The sequence below is a fragment of the Helobdella robusta genome (genome assembly GCF_000326865.2).
Source record: "Helobdella robusta unplaced genomic scaffold HELROscaffold_23, whole genome shotgun sequence".
NCBI classification, from domain to species: domain Eukaryota; kingdom Metazoa; phylum Annelida; class Clitellata; order Rhynchobdellida; family Glossiphoniidae; genus Helobdella; species Helobdella robusta.
The window spans coordinates 1145834-1166471 of NW_008704216.1; the positions used below are offsets into that span (position 1 = coordinate 1145834).

Genomic DNA, 20638 nt, shown 5'->3' on the forward strand with positions numbered 1-20638 from the left:
AGAGTTGAAATGTGGTAATATTCAACCAGTGACACAAGGACTTCACGGATGTTATTCGATCTCTGTTCCATGCAATTTTTCCAGTAGTTGTTAGATTGTTTAGTTCCCTGTATATAGTATAAAGTAAATAATTGTTAAGTAATCTTTTCTCCATAAGTTAGTGCGTTTGATTGTTTATCTATTAGAAATCTCTTTCCACTCTATCAAATTATGGTTGTAACTTAATCGAGTTTTAAAGTATTTTTTGAGTCAGTGAAAAACGATTTTTATTAGAAAAAAAAAACATATGAAAGCTGGTTTAATTATATCTATTATGAAATTATTTTATTTGTAGCGATGTATTACATTTATTTAAAATATTTTAACTTAAAAGTAACTTTATTATGACAAGTGCAGTTCTGTAGTAATATTTTATGGCGTAATTTTCAGTGACATACTTCGTTAACTGGTGGTGTCGATTTAAATTGTTTATACATAGCGCTAGGAGATTTAATAATTTTTTCTCACTTAAAAGTAAACTTCGTTAAAAGTCGAACTATGTAGAAAATTGATAAAAAACTTTTCATGGATTAATTATTTTTATCTAATTTTGTACTATCGTCATGTTCCTAACAGTTCTTAAAGATTAAATTTTTAAAGTTTTATTCACTTTCTAAAAATTGATTGCCCAACTAATACATATCTGTGATGTGATGGGGTCCATTAGGAAAAGTAAGGTGTTTGTCAAGCCGTTCTTCAACGCCAACGATTTAAAAGAAAAAGGCAACAAGTTTTTTTTTGCTAAGAAGTTTCCAGAGGCCATCAAATGCTACACAAAAGCCATTGTCATTAAATTTTTCATTTTTTTTGATAAATTTGATAATTTATTTAAATATCATAATAGGTTTCTATATAATATAGATTTTGTATTTAATCAGAATCTTTAAAATATGTTTTTCTTTTTTACACGTTAAGGATCTAAACCCAAATATGGCAGCATTTTACACTAACAGAGCACTTTGTAATCTCAACCTTAAACAGTGGACACTCGTCTGCCAGGATTGCAGAATCGCCATTGACCTTGACCCCAATAAAGTTGGCCATGTTTTTTTTTGTGTAATAATTGAGAATAATTAAATAAGTTTTAATAATCTAAGTTATTTTTCAAAATCTATAATTGTAAATAATGATTAAAGTAGAGTTATGGAATTAAACAGGTGAAAGGTTATCTATATATGGGTCAAGCACTGATGGAGATGAGAATGTATGATGAATCAATTGCATCATTAACAAAAGGTTGTTTTTTAATTTTTTCAACTTTTGAAATTTTTTTTTCAACAGCAAAAAATATTATGAATTGTAGTCATTTATTATAAATTAAAAATAATTTTTTAATTTGAATCATATTCTATTTTTGGTTTTTCTTACAGCTAATGACCTAGCATCCAATCAAAAGCACTGTTACACGGACGAAATACATACGCTTCTGAGGTTGGCCAAGAAGAGAAAACTTCTAGCCAATGAGGAAGCAGAATACAAATCCATCACCGAATTACAAACATTACTTTCAAGGCTTTTAGAGGAAAAAAAAGAAAGGTTTGCTCTGATTGGTCTGCTGGCACATTTGGCTTTTTCTTATTGGTTGATAAAATTGTCTGGTTGATTAATTTTATTTTTGATTGGCTAATTGATTTTCAATTGTGTTTAGGATTGGTCCATATTTTTTTTATTGATGAATTATCATCACAGTATTTATTTTATAAAAATTTTTATTTTTTCGTTTCCTTCAGATATTTGTCAGCAGTCACAGATGGGGCAGAGGGAGAAAAAATACTTGAAAAATATGTTAGTTGATGTTTTTTGTCAATTTATTGATTGTTTGATTGATTGTTTGATTGATTGTTGATTGATTAATTAATTTAATTAATTAACTTTTTAAATTATTCATTCATTTATTTAATTGGTTATGCAGAAAAGAATGAGAGCAGAAATGACAGATTTGTTTAAAAAAGCAGAAATCTTGAAAAATGTTTGTTCATTCTTTATTATATATATATCCATATCCATCCATATACAAACATACATGCATGCATACATACATACATTCATACATACATACATACATACATACAAACATACATACATTCATACATACATACATACATACATACATACATACATACATACATGCATGCATGCATACATACATTCATACATACATACATACATACATACATACATACATACATACATACATTCATACATACATACATACATACATACATACATACATACATACATACATACATGCATGCATGCATACATACATTCATACATACATACATGCATGCATGCATGCATACATACATACATACATTCATACATACATACATACATACATACTGTGTGTTGGAAAATGTGGAGTTGAATGCCGACGGGGTTGAGTGACGTTATAGCAAATAAAATCAAATTTAGTCAGACGCTTGGCTTTTGGTGTCATTCGTCAATGATTTGGTTTTAACATACATACATACATAAATACATACATACATACATACATACATACGAACATACATACATATATACATACAGTCTTCCCTAACCCTTATTTCTTCTATTTTAGAACAGGAATATTCCAGATGTGATGTGTGGCAAAATAAGTTTTGAACTAATTAGAGATCCCGTTATAACACCAGGGGGAATAACGTATGATAGGAGGGACATAGAAGAACATTTATTGGTTTGTTTGTTCATTCGTTCGTTTGTTCATTCATTTGTTTGTTCATTCGTTCGTTTGTTTGTGCTGGAGTCTTTTGACTTCACTTTTTTCTCTAACCCTATTTTGTTACATAATTTTTATCATGCTTGACGTCTTACCTTTTTGAAATTTTCTGAATGAATTTTCCTTTTTCATTCAACAAAGTTATCAATTGCATTATTTCAGTTTAATTTTTCAAATATATACATTTTTTTCTCACAAATTCAAGAAAGTAGGTCACTTTGACCCAATTACGCGCTGTCCTCTGTCCTTTGATCAGCTGATTCCAAATGCGGCCATGAAGGAGGTTCTAGATAAATACATTAAGGATAATCCCTGGTCTGAATACTTTTAATGTCTCTGTTTGCGTACCTGTGTGTTTATAAATGCGCTTGTTTGTGTATGTGTTTGTATGTTTGAATATTTATATATGTATGTATGTATATATGTATGTATGTATATATGTATGTATGTGTTATGTGTATTGTATATAGATTGGCAGTTAAGTCACCTTGTGTTATAACTTTTGTTCATTATTTAAGTACAAGTATTTGTACATACACAACACACACATACACTCGCACATACATACATACTCGTACACACATACATACATACACATACACACTCGGAAACAATTGCATGCCTAACCATGGCTTGTTCATCAAAACGGGTTCATACATACACACATATACATACATACATGGATTCATGTATAAACTGCTTAGACAAATTAATAATACTACATACGCAACATTCACACGTGTTGCAATTTACCAGCAGCTGTTTAAACATTATAGGTTGTTGTGTCAACTTCTAACTTGAAATGTATCAATGTACCTGCGTTCTACTTATTATTATTGTATTATTATTATTTCTATTTCATTAATAATTATAATTTTGATGTTGTATTTTCTGGTAACAGTGCTGTAAAAAATGCGTTATCATTGCTTATACAATAGCGTTAAAATTATTAACTATAATTGTGACGTAATGATGACGTAACTATAATTATCAGCTGGTAATTTGTCATTTTTGTAGCGCCAGTTTTGAGTTTTTGGGCGTTTTTTTCATTCTAATTATGTGGTTTTGGGTAATGTGTTAGGATAATTTTCCATTGTTTATCTATCCTTCCTTTTTTTTATGTATTTCAACTTTAATTATTTCAGAAAATTATTACTGTAATTCATTATCAAAGTTCATTATTATTGATGGTTCTAGGTTTCGTTTTGTTGTATACAGTTTTTTTAAAGTCAATTCGTGGTTATATTTTATAATTTATTCCATTTGAAACGTGGATTTGTTATATAAGGGGAGGCCTATTTACCAATATACAACACTCTCTTATGGGTTGAAGCAGTGATATGCAAAGAACCTCAAATTTTTCAACTTTCAATTATTTTCGGTAATGTCGATTTTATTTCTTTAAATTTATACCAAATAAAAGTAATTAATTGCCAAACTGAATAATAGTTAAAAAAAATTAAATTTAAAACCCATTAAAACATTTTAAATAAAAACAATATTCCGAAATAAATATACCACATAACTAGAATAAATATAACGGCCTTCTCTAACTTTTAACGGTCGAACAAGCAGCTTACTTTCGGAGGAGATTTGGAGACTTGATTTTTGGTCAAATTTATTTGATAGGAATTGAAAATAACCATTATAACGGCTGAGATTAACTACCATGCAGTAAAATAACTACTGTTAACATGACGTCATTCCCCCAACGATTTCGCAACGATATACCCATCCTGTTTTATAAATTTTATTGGATGTTTTTTTGTTCTAGCTATGTGTATATATGTGGTTGTGTATAATAGCTGTTCGGCCTTTCAGAAAATCTTTGAATTATTGTTCTACTGTTTACTGAGCGATATTATGTTTGATTTTAAGTTTCAATAAATAAAGGCATGTTTTCCGTAAATAAACTGTTACTGAATAAATTGAACACTTTTTCACTAATTTTTACAGCCAAACGTTTTAAGTATAAGAAAAAATGGGTTTGTTCAATTTTCAGTTATTAACTTTTATGAAAATATTTTAAAATCATTACCATTACGTTATTATGTTTTATAATAGTTATATGATGACTTGTCTTATGATGAATTTAAGTACACAACCAACAAAATTACAAGATTTTTATTACAAAATTTACTAAGTTCTGTATTTATTTTTTATCCTAAATTTTTCACTAACTAGGCATCAAATCGCGTTGCCAAGCCATCTACAGAACTAGCACTAAACCACTATGATTTTCACATTGGTAAAAAGTTGGCCGACAGATGGCCTTCCATACGCTTGGCTCTCCTATCTCAGCCCAAATACTGCGCCGTATTGAATAACTTTTGCGAAGATTTAGATCAGTATTTGTTAGAGCTGGCCGAAAATGGCGGATTTGATTTCGTTGGGAGGTGGAAATATACAACGTCACCTTACAATGGAAAATTCAGTCTCTCAAACTCACAAAGTGAAAATAATAATGATGGAAATACTAACTTCAGCGATATACATGCAACTGAGGCACATAATGTTGATGATATGGTGGGTGAAGATGGTAATTATTGTGACGACAATGACGGAGTTAAAGATCAAATTGCAACATCAGCATCTAGGAAGAGTCGATTGGTATCATCAAAATCTGATTTGCATTCATTTATGCCTGCCAAGCGAATTTTATCAGAGAGGGAAAAACTTCATAAGTTAGAATATGAACAAAATGCAATGACGACAAATAACAATGAAGTTATCAATAATAATTGTTATAATTTAGCCATTAATAAGCATAATTATTTTGATATAATCCCATCTTCGCCCGATGCAACATTACAGCACATCCCTAAAAAATTAAAAGCCGTTATATATAACCGGGGAGATGTGAGTAAATTCAGACCTGCAAAGATGGATAAAAAATCAGGAAAACTATGTTAGTTAAAGATTGATTAGGGGTAGTTTTTCTTTTTAAATTAATTTAAATGATTAACAAATTAATTAAAAACAAATTAATAATATAAATATGTTAATAATAGTTATATTTAATAATTATAATAATAATTATTATAAATATAACAATAATATAAAGTAATAACAACAATAACATCATTTATAACAACATCAACAGCTTACTACCTTATGGATGCTGCCTCCATATTACCTACATTAGCATTAGACCTATTCCCTAACTGTTCAGTTTTAGACCTGTGTGCAGCCCCAGGTGGAAAAACCTACGCCATGTTGCAAACTATGTTACCAGGTCTGTTTATGATCTTTTTTTGGGTGTGAATCTTCTTTCTTGTTGACAATTTTGTGATCTTTGTAACATGCCTTCTCTTCTAAATTTGAGCTAGATTTGAATTCCTGATCATGTCTATTGGTTTTCATTTTTCTCAAAACTTCTCAGACACAATTATGTGTTTAGATAGATCTTACAATAGAATGGTCAGACTAAAAGACACATTACGCCTGTACTTTCCAAGAGATTACATAGAAAGTGAGAAAGTGAAAGTAAAAGTTGCTGATGCCATGAATTTTGGGTTTTTCCACGAAAACTCATTTGATAGGGTCAGTTAGTTGGTTGGTTTGTGGAATGAATGAGTGAGAAAATGAATGAAAGAATGAATGAACAAATAACTGAAAGAATAAGTATAAGTTGGTGGTTAGTTTTATGATTAGTGGAGTGAATGGATAAATAATTGAAAGATAAAAAGAACGACCATTGGTTGGTTACTTTGTTTAATGAATAAAAGAACGAATGAATAAGTGAATGAACGAATAAATAAATGAATGAATGAATGATTAAACGAATAATACACGACAACGACAATAATTATTATTTTGTTGTTTCTCAGGTTCTTGCAGACGTGCCGTGCTTAAACGATCGACACTCAGTAACAGAGGACGAGAATAATTGGTTCAAAAGTAGCAGGCAGGCTGAAAGATTGCTACTGCAACAGCAGCAACAACAACTTCTCATGTTCGCCTCGCTTCTCTTGTGTTTTTGTTTATATTACTACTATTATTATTATTACCGTGAGAATGTATTATTTTATAATTATCCAACATACTCTAATGTATAAAAATATATTACTTAAGGCTCTGAAGATAGCGCTCACGCCGAAACAACGTTGTAAGCCGCACTATGACACAACTGTTTAATAAATATGATTTAACCCAAATACGAAATGTTTAATCTATTGGTAAAGAACTAATCAACGCAAAATGGGCAAAAATATTTAATGAAGTTTATATATATATATATATATATATATATATATATATATATATATATATATATACACGTACTATTTTCTAGATAATGACAAAGCAATACAAATAATAATGTGAAAAATACGAATATTTAAAATATAACAATTAATAATTTTAATGATAAATACTTTCAGCTCAGCAGTAAAAGCCTGCAAGCCTGGAGGAATCATAGTATACAGTACGTGCACTTTGTCACCCCCTCAGAACGATGGTACGGTCCGGGCGGCCATAGAATCCCTAATCACTGATCACAATATCGAAGTTAGTGTAATGGACACTGGACCCCTCGCGGCCGCCTATCGAGAATATTTTAACTTTAACGAAAACCCGGGTTTTTGTAGTTTAGGACAACTAGTTTTACCGAATGTTACGGCCAACTTTGGTCCTATGTATTTTTGCAAGATTAAAAGACTGAAATGACATACAGCGTCCGGATCCGCAATTTTTTACGACAAATTAATGCCGAGAAAATAATATTGAATGTCATTCAACTACGCTTTAAATTGCTTGCTTCGTCAATTAGATAGATAATCCGTTACTCCAACAGATGAAACTCATGGTTGGATGAAAGAAACATTTTCATTAATGAAAAAACTGACTTCTTATATTATTATGAAAACAAAATATATATATATATGCATGTATGTATGTATATATGTGTGAGTGTATACACGTGTATGCATGTATGTATATAACTACCACCACCAATAAAATACAATTTAGAATAATAGTGGGTTAAATATGCAAGACTTATAAGCTAAAACGGTCATTATGTTGAATAATGTGTGTGTGTACGTGTGTGTGTGTACGTATGTATGGATACCTTAACTATCTTTCAATATAGTATGAAAACCATAACATAATATTAAAGGAGAAACCTTTTTGCAAGTAAATACGCTTTGTGTACATACAAACTATGTGTATGTATACGTATGTTTGTACGTACGTGTGTGTGCGTGTATATTAATATAAATTAACATAAAAGAGATATTAATATAAATTAACATAAAAGAGAGAAAGAGAATAAGGAAACGCTCGGATCATTCAGTGAAATTTGAAAGTCATAGCATAATGTATGACTGTGTAAGTGTACATGTGTGTGTGCGTATATGCGTGCGTGTACATTAACATAAATTAGCATGAAAGAGAAATGATATGTAAGGAGAGGATAATTTATTTTGGAGGAGGCCTGGCGTGTTTTCTTATGTGATGGTAGTTTGGAAGAATTTTCATCAAGAAATCCAATTGGGCTGTTTGTGGCTGTAATTGTTATATATATTTTATTACGTGAAATAATAATTATTATTTATTATTATTCATCATTATTATGAATATTATTAATGTGTGAGAGATGTAAAGGTAGATGAGTGTCAGGCCAAAGAGAGAGAGAATCTAAATGACCCTATTTAAATTTTAAACGCTGAAAACAACAATAAATAAAAACAAATAATCAATATTAATAATAATAATAAATTAAAAATATGAATAATAATAACGGGAGGTCTTTCTAATTGAGTTCTCCTGTCACAATTTGCCCCATATATGACCGTGTTCTCCGGCAATCTTTAAAATTAAAAAGAAATAATAATTATTTAATTATATATTGTAAATTATTTATTCAATTATTATATATTGAAAAAAAAGAGAGAGAAGTGTATGTATATATGTATGTAGTCATATGTGTATGTATGAATGTATGTATGTATATAAATGTATGTATATATATTTCTTTGTACAACCTTTCTACAGTGGTAATACTACACATGGGACCAACAATGCAGCCATTGCTCAGTTCAACATTACGACCTACACTGGCTGTGATGACGACGACGATGATGATAGTGGTGATGATAGTGACGATGATGTTGATTGTGATGGTGATGATGATAGTGCTGATGATGAAGATTATTAATAACTAATTCAATAAAAAAGAATTTTTTAATTTAAACCAACAAATATAGATAGTTACTTTTCAAATATCTTATGAATGAATGAATGGATGAAGAAATGAATGAATGAATGAACAAGTTGATAAATAGACACCTTTGCACTCAATGATGTTATTGTCACCTACATTCAGTGCCTCACATTCTGTTTTTTAAAAAATTATAATAAAAACATAATATAATATAATATTGTAATAAAATAATTATATAATAATAATAAATTAAAAGTAAACTTAAGCTAACAATCAATTAAAAGATTATAAATTTCTATTTACTTGATGAAACTTCAAAGACATTCTGATTCCCAATGATCATGACTGTTTGATTTTGTGGAGGTGTTTCACGTGATGCGGAGTTCCTGATTGGTTGATATAAATAACTTTTGATAGCTATAAATAACTTTTAACCCATATATCTATAAATAATCTTTCGATCTAAATATGATAAAATTTGTATCTTAGATTTTTTGGTGAATAATTTAGTACTTGGGTTAATTATTGATAAAATTGTAAAAATAATAGAAAAATTATGACAATTAATTATAATAAAATATTTTAAATTATAACAAATTAAGTATTTCGGCTTGCTCCTCAATGAGATTCGACTCTCCGATGATAATGGGCCCGGCTTCTGCTATGATTCGTGCTTTGGGGTGAATGACTGTCCTACTCCCTATATATCAAAATTATAATTATTTTGGAATTTTTAAAGCTATTATTAACAACAGTGAAAGGAGCTGGACAGCATGTTGTTTTTTGAATAGGCTAATAAAAAATTTAAATAAACAAGAAGACATCTCATTCCAGATCTTACTCTTCATAAGTCTTACGCTTACCTATTGTTATTTCTCCTCTCAATTCACAATCCACAGGAATGATAGCTCCAGGGGCCACTTTTACACTGATTTTAGTAAAATTATTTTCATTTTATTAATTTGGTTTGATATTTATTAGAATTTAATAAAATGTAATAAAGGCATCTTGACAACATTTTCAGTGGTCAGTGTTTTCAGTTTTGTTTGACTGTTTTTTTATGGCATGTAGTTTTTAAATTAAAATAAAACAATAACGAATGACGTTACAAAATCTACGTAATAACAGAAGTGACATTAACATTACAGTAATCTGAGATACTAGAAAATTTATTAAATAAGTGAATCTCTAAAAAATTAAATTTTGAAACAAAAAAAATTTGTGGACACCTGGCTTTGCTACGTTCTATCATACTTATTGATTTGTTTAAAGCAGGCGTCGAATGAGTAGACATTTTTAAATTTTAAAACTTTAATATGAAATAATTTAAATTAAAAATACTTTCTTCTAATTTCAATTAAATAAAATTTTAATTGCAAAATAGATACAAAACTATGTTTAAAAGTGAACTTCTTTTTTATTGAATTTACCGAATAGTTACCATTACAGAACTAGTAGTATAGTTCGATTACTTTGTTAAATGAAGTGCTAATTTAATGAATTAAGTTGGTAGCATTGAATTATATAATTCCATGGTTGGTAGTTTTCTACTAGATTCATGTAGTTCTTAATTTCATGGGTACAAAAATGTATACTTTGTTAATGGAAATCTTGAAGTTTTTGGTATAAAGTATCTTGAATCGGACATCATGTAGATTACAGAATTAGCACTATAGTTCGATTATTTTTTTAAATGTGGAGCTGATATTATGATTTAAGCTGGTAGTTTTTTACTGGAATCATGTCCAAAATAAAAATCTATTGAATATGCATAAAAAATGTATGTATATATTTTTATATTTATGTATATTTGATATATGTAATACATATTTTATTTATGCATGTACACAATCTAATTTCTGTTAAACTCAGTTTGTTCTGCATTAAACAAGTTATTTATTTTATATTAAACTAATTAAAACAATAAACCAAAAGAATTTCAAAACAAAATCCCAACACATCAACAAAAATAGTTAATTTTCTAATAAAATTAATTAATATTCAGAAGGAGTTTCGTAATTTTCGAGATGTATGGAGCAACTTGCGGAGCGCTCGCACCCTTCAGAATCCTCACCTTCCCCACTGGCACTAACTTTATCTTCTTCTTTCGAATGACTCAACTCCAAAGAGCCGAGAGATACAGACGTCGAGTTTGGATGTGACAACAATTGAACATTTTCCTCTTCATCTGAAATCGAATTTTCATTACTTTCGTTTTGATTTGAGTTAGAGTAACCGTCATTTCCTGGTTTAGTAGTTCCAGATGATCTATCAAATACAACAAAAGATTCGTGTTCTTTTTGCCTAATTAATGAATATTCATTTTTAGACGGATGGTCAGTTAAAATTGATCGAGATTGTCGACTGTTTGACGAACTATGTCCATTATCTATTGACTCTTTAATTGATTTCTTTTTGCATACCTGCTCGCACACTTTAAATGGCGGTCTAGGAGTAGTAGAAACATTTTTGTCCACCAGATGCCTACGCTTAAGATTATTGCTGTAGTTCTTTTGCAGCTCTGACGTCAGCTCTGACGTAGGTTGTGACGTAAGTTTAGTGCTATTAATAGCTGTCGGTCTGCCGGAAGTTTTTATCGATTTATTATTAGCTAGAGGTGAGATGGCGCTGTTGTTGGTCGCCAGAAAAGCTGCCGCTTGTTGTGGCTGTGGCGGTTGTAGTGGCGCTCGAAAGCCTAAGCCGGGATAGCCGCTCTGGATGACGATGAAGATGTTGTGGTTGGTGAGGACGATGACGACGATGATGGTGGTATGGTGATGATGATGAAACTGATGATATTCACGATGACGATGGCAACGGCTATGATGCTATAGACAATAATAATTTAATAATAATAATAATTTAATAGTAATAATTAACACTAATAATAATAATTATTTGATAAATGTTAAAATGAAATGCGGCCAATCTTACCCTTATGTCAACTCCAGCTGCCAACAATTTTTCTTTATTTCGTTCCCTCAAGACATTTATTCCAAACTGAGCCATGCTGAATGGTGAATGGATGGATGAATAAATGATGAATGGATGAATTATTATTATTATGTTAATTATTATTATTATAACCATAGCAAAGATATCGAGAGCCCCAGAACTAAGACAGCCGCGGCCGCCAAATACAGTTCAATAGAAGATAAATGGCGACCTATTGGGTGAATGAATGAATGAATGAAAGACTGAGTGAGTGAGTGAGTGAATAAGTGAATAAAAAACGAAAGAGCTAATGATAGAATGAACGAACGAATGAACAAGCAAAAAAACGAACGAACTAACCAGCCAAACAAACAAATTCCATACAAAAACCGTGACCAACTTATGCAGTCTTTAGAATCAGACGATCCTCTTTTAACGGTGATCCCAAAATCCGGACATTTGTAGCAGGTGTCCATGGAAAACTGCTCCTGATAAAATCCGTAGTCGCATGGTTCGCATTCGTTCGGAAAGTTTTTGTCTGTAAACCGGCTATCGTAAAATGCGAAAAAACCCGGAAAACACGGAACTGTGTGTTGTTGTAATCACTATCATCATCACCACCATCATCATCTTCGTCATCGTTATCATCACCAACAAAATTATCACCATCGTCGTCATCATCACCAACAACATCATCATCATCGCCACCACCAACAACAACAACAACGTCATCATCACCAACATCATCATCATCATTAACATGACCAACCGCATAAGACTTGCATGTATATCTGATGACCGTTGGGACATCTTATCAGGGTAGACTTATGCATCAGTTCCTCGCTATCAAATACGTACCCGATGTATATCGACTGACTGATTGTCTTGTTGTTGTCATTATTATTATTATTGTTGTTGTTGTTGTTGTTTTGGTTGCGATTTTTATTGCTGGCCTCGTTATTACTGTTATTATTATTATTGTTGTTGTTGTTGATGTTGTTATTGCTTAATTCGTAGTCAATTACTTTTTTCACTATATCGTCGCCCTATCGTGGAATAATAATAATAATAATAATAATATAATAATATAATAATAAATAATAATAGTGTTATTATAACTAAAACTTATATTTAATGCTTACGGAAGTAGTTAGCTGGTTATAAATAGCCTTCTTTATGCACTTTGCATCGCAGTTAGGTGCCCTGAAGTTCCTCTCCAGCCTCTGCTCGATGTGGATTCGAAGCCGGTAGCCATCGGATGCTCCGTGTTTCTGTGTGTGTACGTGTGTGTGTACGTGTGTGCATGTGTGCGTGTGTGTGTACGTGTTATTTATGCCCAGGCAATTTTTATTTGGAGAAAGTGTTCTTATAAGTACAAGAAAATTAAGTCGGAAAAGAACGAGCTAGTAAGAGAGAGAGAGAGAGAGAGAGAGAGAGAGAGAGAGAGAGAGAGAGAGAGAGAGAGAGAGAGAGAGAGGAGAGAGAGAAAGAAAAAGACAGAGAGGAACTAATTAGTATTTATGTGTTAACTAATTAATATTAATGAGCCTACGTTAATTTTGCTGAAGCATTCCATCCTAGCGCTGAACGGACAATCATCCCTTGACGGACCATAACTGGCGCATAATCTAAAAAATTATAATGTGTTTTTATTCATGATATAATATAATTATTCTAAAAATAATTATATATATAATTATATCTTCATAATTATATTTCCAGGGTTATGTTAAAATGAAAAATAAAATTAATTCTAAATACCTCTTCATGATGTCGGATTGCTTGTTGTTCGCCCTCGAGTCGCAGATCGGTACGGTGTAAACGAACGGGTAGGTGAGAAAGAATTGAGCTATAGTGTAGACTGAGAAAAATATATTATGATGTCATAATTAAATGTAAGGAGTTTAGATGGTTTAAAATTATGAAGTTATAATTAGATATACTGTAAAGATTAAAACATAAAAATACTATAAATGTAAATTGTAAATTCTAATTTTTTACCAACAAGTAGGTCATTTAAAATAGAAGTGTAGAGACACACATACACACACGCGCGACACACACACACAGACACACAAATACATACCTATCAAGCTATGTGTAAATGTATCTTTCGATGTACCATCCAGTTTCTCTGCAGTACAATACAATGTACCCGAATCTAACTTACTTACCGACGAATATTCGACTGTACCGTTCCCTGTTTTTAAAAATAAGGATCATTATCAATATTCTCATCGTTATCATCATCGTCGTCGTCATCAGCGCATCACTACAACCATCATAAACATTACCACTGACAATATCAAAATCACCAACACCATCATCATTATCAGCACCGCCATCATCATCAGTGACGCCATCATCATTATTATCATCACCGTATAATGTTCTTCCGGTTTCAAGTATAGGATCTTTTTTTCCTTTGTAGCCCCATTCAAAGATGGCGCCTCTGTATTTGAGGTAGGCGCCTAAATATTAATGGAATGAAAGAAAGAAACAGTGAATGAATAGATGAATGAAAGAATGAGTGAATGGATGGATGAATGAATGAAACGATAAACTGACGGAAGAACAAACGAAAGCACAAACATATGATCGAACAAAAGACGATGAATGAACGAATGGATGAATGAATGAATGAATGGATGAATGAATGGATGAATGAATGAATGAATGAATGAATGAATGAATGAATGAATGAATGAATGAATGAATGAATGAATGAATGAATGAATGAATGAATGAATAAATGAATGGATAACTAAAAAAGCGAACGAACGAGCGAATGAATGAATATATCAACCTGGTTCGTCAATCAAACCAGCAAAACAGTTGATGACAACTGGAAAGCCTTCCCGAACATACCAAGCTATTTCAATATTATTCATAATTATTTTTTTATAATTATAATCATTACTATAATTTTGATTATTATTTTATTATAAATTGTTATTTTTATTATAATCAAATTCATTATTCAACAAATAATAATAATATTATTCCATTACCTTTTCCAAGGGAGTTGGATTCGTGGCTTTCGAATGTCTGTGAACGACTGTAGTTGAAAAAACGATTAAAAAACAGAACTAATTTCATTAAAATAAATTTTTTCATGTTTGATTAATTTTATTTAAAATGTTTTTACTGGAAAATATGATTAAAATTCATCAAAAAGTCGAAATTGTTGTTATATTTATCTATTTGTGACTTGTGGATATGTTTATGAAAACTTGCATTTTGACATCATTTGGGGTTGAATTTAAAAAAAAAATAATTTTATTTAATTAATGTTACAAACTTGTTCATAAAGTATGACATTTGTTAGTAATTTTGAATATTGAAGGAATTCCTTTTTTTAAATACGAATGAAGCTCTATAGCTAATTTCAATCATATGAAGTTGACTTAAGTTTACTTTTAAACTTGTATATAAATATTAAAAAACTCTCTAATAAACGTTCGCTTTAAGCTTCTAAATAAACAATTTAGTACATTAATCACTAAAAAGTCTATTTAGAATCATTTATCCGTCACAAACTTTTTGTTAAAAAGTGAAAAAATTCATTTTAAAAATCAGTCATATAATATAATCATAATGGAGACAGGCAAGAATGAGAATGATGGTAATGTTATTGACCAACCCCCTGAAAGTTTGTTAATCGGTTAGTGAATTTTTTCAAACCGAATTTAGTTGTTCTATTTGTTATTCTTGCGTGTTGGAATGTTTGTAAAAATTTGAAAAGTGGTGATTTTCAACTACATTATTTTCACACCAATCATTGGTTGGGTAAATAAGCTATTTTAAATTAAAATTAAATTAAAATTGAATTAAAATTTTTAATTAAATAAAATTATTTGGTGTTCATGTCTTTCTTTTAGAATTTCAAAAAAGAGAGTTTAATATTGAATTCACTTCCATTACAAATCTGAGAGTTTAGTTGCATTATGAAGATATGTATCTAAGAGTAAAGGATATAATTATAATCAATCCCACAGTTGAAATTAAACAAGCTTTCATGGCACCAACTCAATGAGCTTAACCTAGTAGAGGCTTGTCAATGATAATGGTCTATCTGCTATCATTATTACAATTCATATGACACCAGAGAAACAGACTAAATATGCTGAAACATTATTTGCATGCAGGTCCATGAAATAAAATATTTTTAAAGAGTAATTAAAAATATGTAAAATCTTTAAAATATTAATGAAAATCATTTAAAAAAAATGTGAAATATTTAAAATTGCAGCACCAGAAGGAGTTCAATCTTGTAATGAATGTAACATGATGCTATATTTGTACAATTCTATCGTTGCACATCATGAAATTTAATTAACAAAGACAATCTAATTACTATAGCTCCTAAATTACTTTTATATGTTTATTTATTTATTCAAACTCTGAATTTCGGAGTGTTTGATTATAAATCAACGATAAGTTAGGGTTAGATTTTAATTTATAAAAATAGATTTTGGTACAAACGAACTCGAAACTGAGAACGTGTCTCCAGTGAATCCTTCAACATTCAATCAGTTGGTCAGTTTAGGTGCTGATGGTGGTGTTAGTGCTAAGAATCTGTCCCCAGTACATTCCACTTCTCAACCATCATCATCATCATTGACCATGCCACAACAACGACAACAACAAAGCCAGGAACAGCAGCCTAATCACTGTAACAATCATATCATTGTAAATGTTGACCACCACCATCATCATCATCATCATCAACCTCAACAAAAACTTCAACAGCATCCACATCCTCAACAACAACAACAACAACAACTGAACCAACTTCACCATGCACTGACCATCACAACTGACATCTGTACCCACCAATCAGTAATAGCGACTGACCACCACCCAACGACAGCTAACAATCGTGACGCCGGAGAGTACACACCCTTATTAGGCAGAACAGATGACCTCCACAACTTTCACAACTATTTCCCCGACGATCCGGAATACACTGCCATCTTGAACGACATAGAAATCGCAATAGACAAAGGATATTATCCTCAAAGAATTATTCAAGGGTCTAGTGGGAGTTATTTCGTCAAGAATTCACAAGGGGTAAGTTTTTTATTATTTGTAGTCTTTTTTTTTGTTTGTAATATTTCATCATAGACTTTTCATTTATCTTATTATTTCGTTTCCTAATCACTAATTTTAAAAAATTTTCCCGATTTTTTCCTGCAAGAAAATCGTCGGGGTCTTCAAACCAAAAGACGAAGAGCCATACGGCCACCTAAATCCAAAATGGACGAAATGGATGCAGAAGATGTGCTGCCCATGTTGTTTCGGGCGGGGCTGCCTAATCCTAAATCAGGGATATCTCTCGGAAGTGGGCGCCAGTCTCGTTGACAGGAAGTTGGGGCTGGATATCGTGCCTAAAACTAGAGTTAGAGTTGAATTCTAATGACTGATGCACTAAAAAACCCGCCAGCCACTCAGCCAACTCCATTCAAACAGCAATGACACGACCAATCTTTCAATTACTCAACAGACAAATCAATCACGCAGCCAATCAACCAACCGATCAATCAACTAACTAATCAATCAACTAACCGATCAATCAACTAACCAATCATTTGCATAACTCAGGTCGTCAGGTTAGCCAGTAAGACCTTCAACTACAGCGCAATAGATAGGGCCAAATCAAAAACGAAAACGAACCTAAATGAAAAATTCCCACATCTAGGAAAAAAATTTCATCGCCTGGGTCTGCCTTTGAAGGTCATGATTATGATGATGGTGATGACGGTGATGATGATGAAGATGATGACGATAATTAGTTTGGATGATTAGTTATTAATATAAACTAGACATTTCTTCTTCTATAACAAATTATTTATTTGGCGCTTAATTTTTTCTAGACTGGTTCTCTGCAGTTATTTGTTGACGGTTTCAAGGATGCCGATTTCTGGCTTAGAAAGTTCGATCAGGAACCTTTGACAGAAAGTGTGAAAATGAAGTTTCAACATCAATTTGAGCGACTCGTCATTCTTGATTACATAATTAGGAATACTGGTTCGTTGGTTTGGTGGGTGCATGGTAATTTTGCGATCGATCAATCGATCGACTGATTGAATGAATAAACATTTTTAATTGGTTGATTGAATGAATGATAATTTCTAATTGGTTGATTGAATGGTTGATAGGTTAAGTGGTTGGTCTGTTAGTTTACTGAATGATTGCATATGATATACATCAGTCAATTTTTGATTGCTTGTTCATTGCTTTTACACATTCACTTATTCTCCTTTTCTCTCTATCTATCTCTCTCTCTCTCACTCACACATACACAAACACACAGACAGAGGAAATGATAATTGGCTGGTAAGGTACGACTCTCCAGATATATCAGCCAATCAAAATCATGCAGACGGTGACGACTGGAACGTTGTCACGGATCCAGAGATCAAAGTGGCCGCCATAGACAACGGATTAGCCTTCCCATTCAAACATCCGGACGAATGGAGAGCTTGTTAGTGGATGAATGGATGGGGCTTATGAATGAATAAATAAATAAATTATTGTATACTAATAAGAAATCGATAATGTATGCAAAACGGCTTTTTCACTCACACATACATATATGAATGAAATACGCAAATAACCACCATTCTGACACTGCATGAATAAATTATGTTAATCACACACATACACAACATGCTAATTAATAATCACCCATCACCACAGATCCATACAACTGGGCTTGGCTACCGATAGCTCGGGTTCCATTTTCCGAAGAGACTAAGACTCAATTCCTACCTCTGCTTTCCGATATGAATTTTGTGCAAAGTCTTTGTGAAGATATCTACGAGCTGTTCAGCGTTAGTTTGCTACAATAACGGCTTGGTTTCATCATGATTAATTATTAATTTATTCATAAAACTGACCAATGATGAAAAGAATGACTTATTTATTCACGGAACGGACCAATGATAGAATGAGAAAATAACTTATTCGTGTAACTAACCAATGGCAGGAGGACAAAGGATTTGACAAGAAAACATTCTTCAAGCAGATGAGCGTGTTGAGGGGGCAGATTCTAAACCTCACTCAGGCCCTCAAAGACGGTAAACTTTATCATTCGCTAATACAATACTGTAATTATCATAATTATTACTATTAATCTGTTTTATGATTGGCAGGCAAATCACCACTTCAACTGGTTCAAATGCCAGTGGTAGTAATAGAAAGAAGGCGATTGGTCTACAGCCGAGGTATATTTTCAAGAGTTGGCAGAGCTAAAAATAGAACCGCCAATAGAAATAGCAGGAGAAGGAAAATGCTAGCCAATCAGAACGCAGCAGCAACGAGCGCTTCAGATGCCGCAGCTGCTAGGCCAGAAGCTATCGAAGCTGTTGAAGCAGTCGGTTACCACAACAACGATGCTATTAGTGGCACACACCATGATAATGATGACGTAGATTTTGAAGGTCATGATGACGATGACGACGACGACGGCGTTGATGATGACGACGCTTACCTGCAGAAGGTCAATGTGAGGTCTCCATTTTTTTCGTGGTGTTGATGTTTGACCCTTTTTAACCTTTGACCTTTGGTCGGGACGATGTGGAGTTGGTGTGATGAGAAACGAATGTCGATTGGGGCGGCGAATTGTTGATGATAATTTAGAATGTTGATGATGCTGATGACGATGATGACCTCTAGACGGTTATCATGTAAAACGTGAAATGAACTCTTGTCAAGTGATCCTGTTTGAACGCGAGAAAGACATTGCTTGCCTCCATATTTTTGCCGTACATGCTTTTATAATTACAATGTCTGTATGTTTGTACGTGTATATGTATGTGTATATGTACGTACGTATGTGTATTAGTAACGTATGTTTTTACGTATGTTTGTATGTATGTGTATATGTGTGTATGTATATACTCTTCATTGATTTCAATGCCACTTATCTATTTATTCATTCATTTATCGTTCTTTGATGGCCATTCGTCTGTAATTCGTTCGTCTAACCATCATAACTACTACTGTCACAACTATTCACTATATAAATCAAATCACACACACACAAGTCTGGTGGCGGAAAAAATTTTAATATATACATACATACACACACACACATATATATATATATATATATGTGTGTCTATATATTTTTCGAACGTATGTACATTTACATTCATACTATATATGTACATTTTCCAGTTTGTTATATGGATTATTAGTAACTTTCGATATATACAAAACAAACACACACACACACATACATACATACACACGCACATACACACATAAAAGTATATATGGTGAATGTATATATATATATATATATATATCTATAAATGTTTACACACCTTATTCTAGATTTTAAAATGAAGAGAGAAAGACTAGATGGAGTTTATTTATTAATTACATTTAGTATAATAATAATAATAATAATAATAATAATGGTAATAATAATAATAATAATGGTGGTAATGATGATAATATAAGAATCACATTCATCCATCGTTCATTTTCTTCCCTTCTCTCATTCCTCTGTCATTGACTGCAGTATTGATATCTGCATTTTGTATTATCATTATTATTATTCATAATAAATTTAATTACTCAGCTATAATGATAATATAAATAGTATATATATATATATATATATATATATATATATATATATATATATATATATATATGTTGGTAATAGACCATAATTTTTACAATATTCTATAAATTCTACCGATTTTTCTCACTAAAGTTTTTTGGTGAACGTTTAGTTTATTAAAATTCAAAATAAACTTATT

At 31.5% G+C, this 20638-nt stretch overlaps 5 protein-coding genes across 5 annotated transcripts; 3 read left to right on the top strand and 2 right to left on the bottom strand.

Moving 5' to 3' along the window:
• Positions 1-749: 749 nt before the first annotated feature.
• On the top strand, positions 750-3080 carry HELRODRAFT_123811 (hypothetical protein; the record flags this gene model as incomplete). Its single annotated transcript, XM_009018953.1, has 7 exons — positions 750-824; positions 955-1074; positions 1197-1275; positions 1410-1632; positions 1957-2008; positions 2603-2719; positions 2967-3080. Coding segments are annotated over 7 exons (780 nt in total), but the record flags the coding sequence as incomplete, so codon positions are not given.
• Positions 3081-4633: 1553 nt separating this feature from the next.
• On the top strand, positions 4634-7429 carry HELRODRAFT_111641 (hypothetical protein; the record flags this gene model as incomplete). Its single annotated transcript, XM_009018954.1, has 7 exons — positions 4634-4746; positions 4946-5234; positions 5271-5669; positions 5865-5996; positions 6144-6304; positions 6592-6716; positions 7144-7429. Exons 1-7 carry the CDS (start codon positions 4657-4659, stop codon positions 7427-7429), a joined length of 1482 nt encoding a protein of 493 aa, XP_009017202.1. The 5' UTR covers positions 4634-4656.
• Positions 7430-8182: 753 nt separating this feature from the next.
• Positions 8183-9857, bottom strand: HELRODRAFT_78909 (hypothetical protein; the record flags this gene model as incomplete). The annotated part of the gene is made up of 7 exons (XM_009018955.1): positions 8183-8269; positions 8506-8572; positions 8749-8824; positions 9053-9100; positions 9231-9334; positions 9522-9627; positions 9791-9857. Coding segments are annotated over 7 exons (555 nt in total), but the record flags the coding sequence as incomplete, so codon positions are not given.
• Positions 9858-10921: 1064 nt separating this feature from the next.
• HELRODRAFT_191657 (hypothetical protein) lies at positions 10922-15387 on the bottom strand (the record flags this gene model as incomplete). Its single annotated transcript, XM_009018956.1, has 13 exons — positions 15163-15387; positions 14873-14919; positions 14668-14733; positions 14243-14332; positions 13948-14061; positions 13623-13722; positions 13414-13489; positions 13004-13132; positions 12631-12907; positions 12262-12447; positions 12015-12093; positions 11862-11937; positions 10922-11641 (listed from the first exon to the last, which is right to left on the bottom strand). The coding sequence occupies exons 1-13, from the start codon at positions 15180-15182 to the stop codon at positions 10922-10924; spliced, it is 1980 nt and encodes a 659-aa protein (XP_009017204.1). The 5' UTR covers positions 15183-15387.
• A 71-nt stretch (positions 15388-15458) lies between these two features.
• HELRODRAFT_191658 (hypothetical protein) lies at positions 15459-19970 on the top strand (the record flags this gene model as incomplete). Its single annotated transcript, XM_009018957.1, has 12 exons — positions 15459-15525; positions 16333-16400; positions 16614-16934; positions 17062-17262; positions 17466-17597; positions 17738-17891; positions 18178-18348; positions 18564-18697; positions 18853-18943; positions 19019-19718; positions 19739-19891; positions 19937-19970. The coding sequence occupies 10 exons, from the start codon at positions 15459-15461 to the stop codon at positions 19399-19401; spliced, it is 1722 nt and encodes a 573-aa protein (XP_009017205.1). The 3' UTR covers positions 19402-19718; positions 19739-19891; positions 19937-19970.
• Positions 19971-20638: the final 668 nt, after the last annotated feature.